We start from the raw sequence: 5,382 nt of genomic DNA on the forward strand, positions 1-5,382 counted from the left end.
TCCAACATACAGAAACATTAAGTGTTTTGTTAACACCTAATTTAAGACTTCACATAAAAAACAAAAACTCCCTGTTATCTTCCTCCTCCTTTTTAAACAATCACAAGGACAAAACATGTAAGAAAGCAAAACTTCTATTTCTACATCATCAGGATAACCTGAATGCTAGCATCATGTTTTTGCTTTTGTAAATATTATTTATATTTTGTATCAATGAAATGCTAGTGGTAAGTAATACGCTAAAAAAATCAAACTGCTTTGGAAAAATAATTTTAAACATAGTCAAATGAAACAGCTTCTTACCAATAAATTCCCATAAAACATTTAAAAAGATTATCTTGGTAGAACTGACTTAATGAATACTCAAAATGCAAGCTCAAATCTACCCTGTAAAGCAATCATGGTTTTTTAGCAACTATTTTGACCTTAGTGACACAAACAATTAATTCTACAAACTTAATATCAAAATAAAATTCTACATCTAATGCAGAATAATCTGTCAATGTATTTAATCAATGATATGCTTTTACCATGTATTATACATTCTAGTATCAAACACTGATTTTAACAGACAAGAAAAAAAATGAAAGTGAAAACCTCAGAAGTGTACGAATGTACATATATGAGAACGTCTTGTCCTAAGCCAAAAAAACACAGAAGAAACAAGTCTGAGCAGATTACAGTTTGCATCATATTTTAATAATAAAAATCTACATTCACTTTAGCAATATTTATAAATTGATAAATATCGACAGTAAGATAAAAAGTTGCTTACGTTCTAGTCATACATCTTCAAAGCCGACCTGATGACTTGTGACAGCACCCAATCCATTTATCACCAGGTATATATTACAATATATTATAGAATACTGTCATTCTCTCTTGATACATGGATGAGCAATAACTCCCTGATTTAAGTCAAACTTCTCATTTCTATATAAAGATCACAAGAACATAGTTCATCAAGCCAATAACAGGACTGCCCGAAGTCCGCATAATTGCTTATACGAACCTAATGAAGTCTACTATTTCAGCTTATTTACTTTCTATAAATCCACCAATTTGTGATCATAATGCTTGAACAAGATGCAAATCATATATAAATTAAAATTTTTAACTCAGCCCAGTTGCTCTTTGTACAGTCTAAAATTTCCCATGTTTAACTTTCCCCAGTACATATTCATGCCACAGAGAAAACATACTTTGTCGTTTTACTCAGTCAATATAGCTATTCTTAAGCATTAGCATCGCTTTATGTAGTTGCCCAGCTATATTAAAACCAGCAATCATTAGAAAAAGCTGTAACGAACTTGATTTGTTTATTTGAAAGCCTCCAATAAAATCACTCAGAGAAGCCCAAACCGGGATGTTAAACTATGACATTGGTACGTTACATCTTGCACATATTTAAACAATAAAAAATCTTAAGAATAATAACTGCAGGTACAACGGGGTTTGTTCTGGTTTTCTACTTGTCAAAGTTTGTTAGGCAAGTCAAATATTAAAAATAACATTTTAGAGAGTTACTACAGTGACAATAATAAAACCAGCCATCATTTTCCTCTTAAATCATATTTCAAAAAGCATCTGGTCAAAAACAGAAAAAAAAATAGAAAGAGGAAAAAGAGGAAGAAAAGCAAAAGTAGCATAAAGCTATGCCCATTATCTAAAGGACATCCTACTGCATGTTTACTAGTGTTTATGTTTCACATCAACATATTTTATAGAAGGATTTATATGCCTAACTCAAGTTGTATTTAAATCCTATGGTGCAGACCCTACCATAAAATGCCTCTTGAGTCCTATTAACTGTACCCATGGTTTTACTTTGCCTGTCTGCTTATTTAAGATCTAATCACAGTTTTGAAGAAAAGATTGTCACTTCTAAGCCTGTCCCCTCAGAACCTGTCTGTTATTAGTACTCAACTGGATATTTTCATCTTCAGTTGTTATTCTCTGTGGTCTTTGCAAATGCTATCTACTGGAATCTGTGACTGTATGGACAAATTGGCTACAAATGCCTAGGACTGCTGCTTTGAGAAACATGTAAGTGGCACATTATTCTGTTGGTATTTTTGTGTTTTAAAGTGATTCACTTAAATTTAGTTTTCTAAACATTTTCACCAATTAAATACACGCTCTCTCAATAAAGATTTTAAAATGTTATTATAATCTGAACACGTGAATAAAGGTGATGGCATGCTTTTCAATGAAAAGAATATTAAATTTTTATATGTATGTGTGTGTGTATACATACGAGTTGATACAAAAATAGTATATATACACAGTGTACATTTATAGATAATAGTATATGTGTATATATATATAGGTGTAAGCCTGCTAAGAACTTAATGAAGACACTGAAACCTGTATTTCCTCAGACTGTAATACTGTAAGTGCTCAATTGTTAAAACAGAATACACTTGAATTTCAAGCAAGGCACAGATTTAAGCCTTAACAACTTCTCGTATTTCAATCTACAACTATTTAATTCTTCCACATTTTCTGTCACCGTTTAAAATATTTAACTATAAATGTAGCTAGTGTACACTGCTTAATTCAGCACTAAGAATGATTCAATTTTAAGAGCTATTATGACCTGTTATTTCAGAGGCCCGTACACATGCAATTTATCTATCATGTTAAAACATGTTTCTATAAAACAGGATTTTTATAATATTTTATCTTACGGGAGACAATTTTCCTTCCATTAATGCAATACCTGACACTGTATTGAAAAACGTTCGTATTTACAAACGAAGGGTTTGAGCTCCATCGGTGCTGAGTGGCCTCAGCAGATGAGAGGACCAGACACTGATGACTTCCAGGAGTTCAGAGCAGGCACTGGCGCTCTGCAGAATCAGACCCCAACTGTTTACCAAACAAACCGTTTGGGCTTCACTGCATGAGTACAGCCTGCATCCCCTGATGGGGAGGCAACTCTTTAGGTAGACAAAGTAGAAGGAATTACGTTTGTGCAGGTTTTAAAAGGAAAAGAAATCTTACAGTGACAGAAATTACTTGATTGCATCTCCTAATTAGATGGTGTCAGCAGTCAGACAACGGTTTAATTTTACAGTTTTAAACGTAAAAGCAGTTCTCCATTAACTCATTGAGAAAACAGACAGACAAACGTAAAAACAGAAAGGTTTTAAAAGTGAGAATGGAAACATACCTACAGAAAAGCTGCTTCTCTCTTTTCCCATATTTGCAAAATCACACATCCGAATTACACTCACGCACACACAGACAGGCACACGCTCTTTTTTATTTCAGGGGTTCTGAACTAACCAGCGTTTTTTATTTACACCGACGACAGCCAAGCATCTTTATTGTGAGAAGTCGCTCTGGTCCCTTCACCCCAGCTCCGACTTTGGAACAATTCATCGCAAGCGAAGCCAAGTCTCAAGTAATGTGGCCCTCTGGTGGAAAGCTCTGCATCACGTCCTACGCGACCGAATCGCACAGTAAACTAACAGATTCGGAAAACATGCACTGCAAGGCTTCGGCACAACTTTTATAAATACGCCGCGGGATTTTAATCACCGGGCGAGCGCGGCGGCGTGCAGCGCTATCAGGAAGACGGTGCCGCCACGAAAACGGGATCCTGGCGTTTCGGCATTAACATGCACAAAAACAACAACAAATAACGCCCCACGCTCTTCACTTGCACGACACTTCACACTCGGCACGCACACAGGGTCTGCGGAAGGGTGCCCGTCCGAAAACAGCCCTTTATTTGTTTAAAAACAAACAGGAAGCAAAACAAACTTACCTGCTGTTGTTGCAGATGCAGCAGTTCTACTGTGCTTACTTCAGTGCTCGTGTCACCACTTGATCTTCCATCTCTGCTGCCAGCATCTAATTGGCTGCTTAGAGTGCTCATTCCATTTTGATTCATTGAACTGTTGCTTATTGTCTCTGTCGCAGATTCCTGCATCATGACTTAATACCTAAAAGTGATTAAGAAGTATCAATTAACACACGCGTTACACCTTCACACTTCCATTATCAAGATGTCCCTCTCTGCCAATTACACAGACAGCATCTTTAGAAGAAGAAAAAAGCCTCGCGGAGCCGTTTACCAAGAAATGCGATGCAAACTCTGCTTTCATACAGATACTAATCACCGGAATTATGGTTTCTATAAGCAATCTTTGTGTGCTTACATTTAACGGCCAAAATAACACACCACGCACGCAGCATGGTCAATAGCATTTATGAACGACTACATTTTAAAGTCTACCTATAAAACCAGTTTAAATGAAGGCACGATTTCACACACTGCTCTGTATTTCCTATTATCTAGCTTTGACAACCATGGATGACTATACAGCCTTATTTAAAATATTCACTATCTTGATTCTGTCAGAATTTTACAGCATATCTTATGCAAGGCTGTTGTTTAATGATGCACAGCTAATCATACAAAATTAAAATTTTGTAAGGGTGTTACAAATCATATGGTATCAACCAATGATAAATAGTATAATGGGCTTCTCCTTTTTTGTGACTAAATAAAATTTTGCCTCGGAGGCATTTTAAGAAAAAGCTCCTGCTGCAAACACGTCAGATATTGCCTATTTTTTTAATCAAACGGCTGATATTCATTTATTTTTCTGACATTTAAAACATTTAATACTGTCCTTCCTGGGAAGTAATTAAGCTTATGCATGAGCAGCAATCAAACTGTTCACTTGAAGATGACTTAAAACTCAATTTTAACATAGGCAAATAAATGAAAGATATAAAATTAATTTTCCAGGCATGTATTAGATATGAAAGCTGGAAATAAAATCTATCAAGAATATCACTAATGATTGTGCTAAAAACAGCATAAATTATGCATATTACCTTCTCTACAGTAATAAATGTTTTATCATTTTCACTGCATAAATATACTGTACTTTCAGGATAGCAATGAGATGTCCTGCCAAGATCAGTTGAAATCTTCGCAGTAAATAAAGAACCAACGTGCCCTTACAAACCAGCATTTCAAGGCGCATTTTGTATCTGTAATACGGAAAGGTCAACGTCTCTTCTCAGAGCCACCAAAGTCGTCTCCTGCTCTCGCAGGGTCAGAATGGACCTCACTTTCCTTCACTTCACCCTCGCTCCCGACGTACTGAAAGAGTCCCCACAACAACCTGGCTGAGCTGTGACTTTAAAAGACACCTCTGAAGGGAGAGGGATGCATAAGCAAACTCGGGAAAAGAAACAAAGCTCCCTGCTTAGCCTAATTATTGAACTTAGTTATTTGTTCCCTTGCAAAGTATCAGCAATAGCCTTTCTCTGAAAAAAAAAAAAAAAAAGCAGGAAAAGGATCATTACAACTTCAACTACGTGCATGGGATAGCAAACAAAACGCTGCATGAATTAACG

The 5,382-nt window shown here is 35.9% G+C and overlaps 1 protein-coding gene across 12 annotated transcripts in view; it reads right to left on the minus strand.

Annotated features, from left to right (window-relative positions):
• The window catches only part of FOXP2 (forkhead box P2), a 195,567-nt gene extending 191,624 nt beyond the window's left edge, over window positions 1–3,943 (minus strand). For all 12 annotated transcript variants that reach the window (XM_075725224.1, XM_075725217.1, XM_075725212.1 and 9 more), the window contains exon 1: window positions 3,776–3,943. In XM_075725224.1, the coding sequence (XP_075581339.1) occupies window positions 3,776–3,943 (168 nt within the window). The remainder of the gene's footprint in view (window positions 1–3,775) is intronic.
• Window positions 3,944–5,382: the final 1,439 nt, after the last annotated feature.

This window comes from Pelecanus crispus, chromosome 1, assembly GCF_030463565.1.
Source record: "Pelecanus crispus isolate bPelCri1 chromosome 1, bPelCri1.pri, whole genome shotgun sequence".
NCBI classification, from domain to species: domain Eukaryota; kingdom Metazoa; phylum Chordata; class Aves; order Pelecaniformes; family Pelecanidae; genus Pelecanus; species Pelecanus crispus.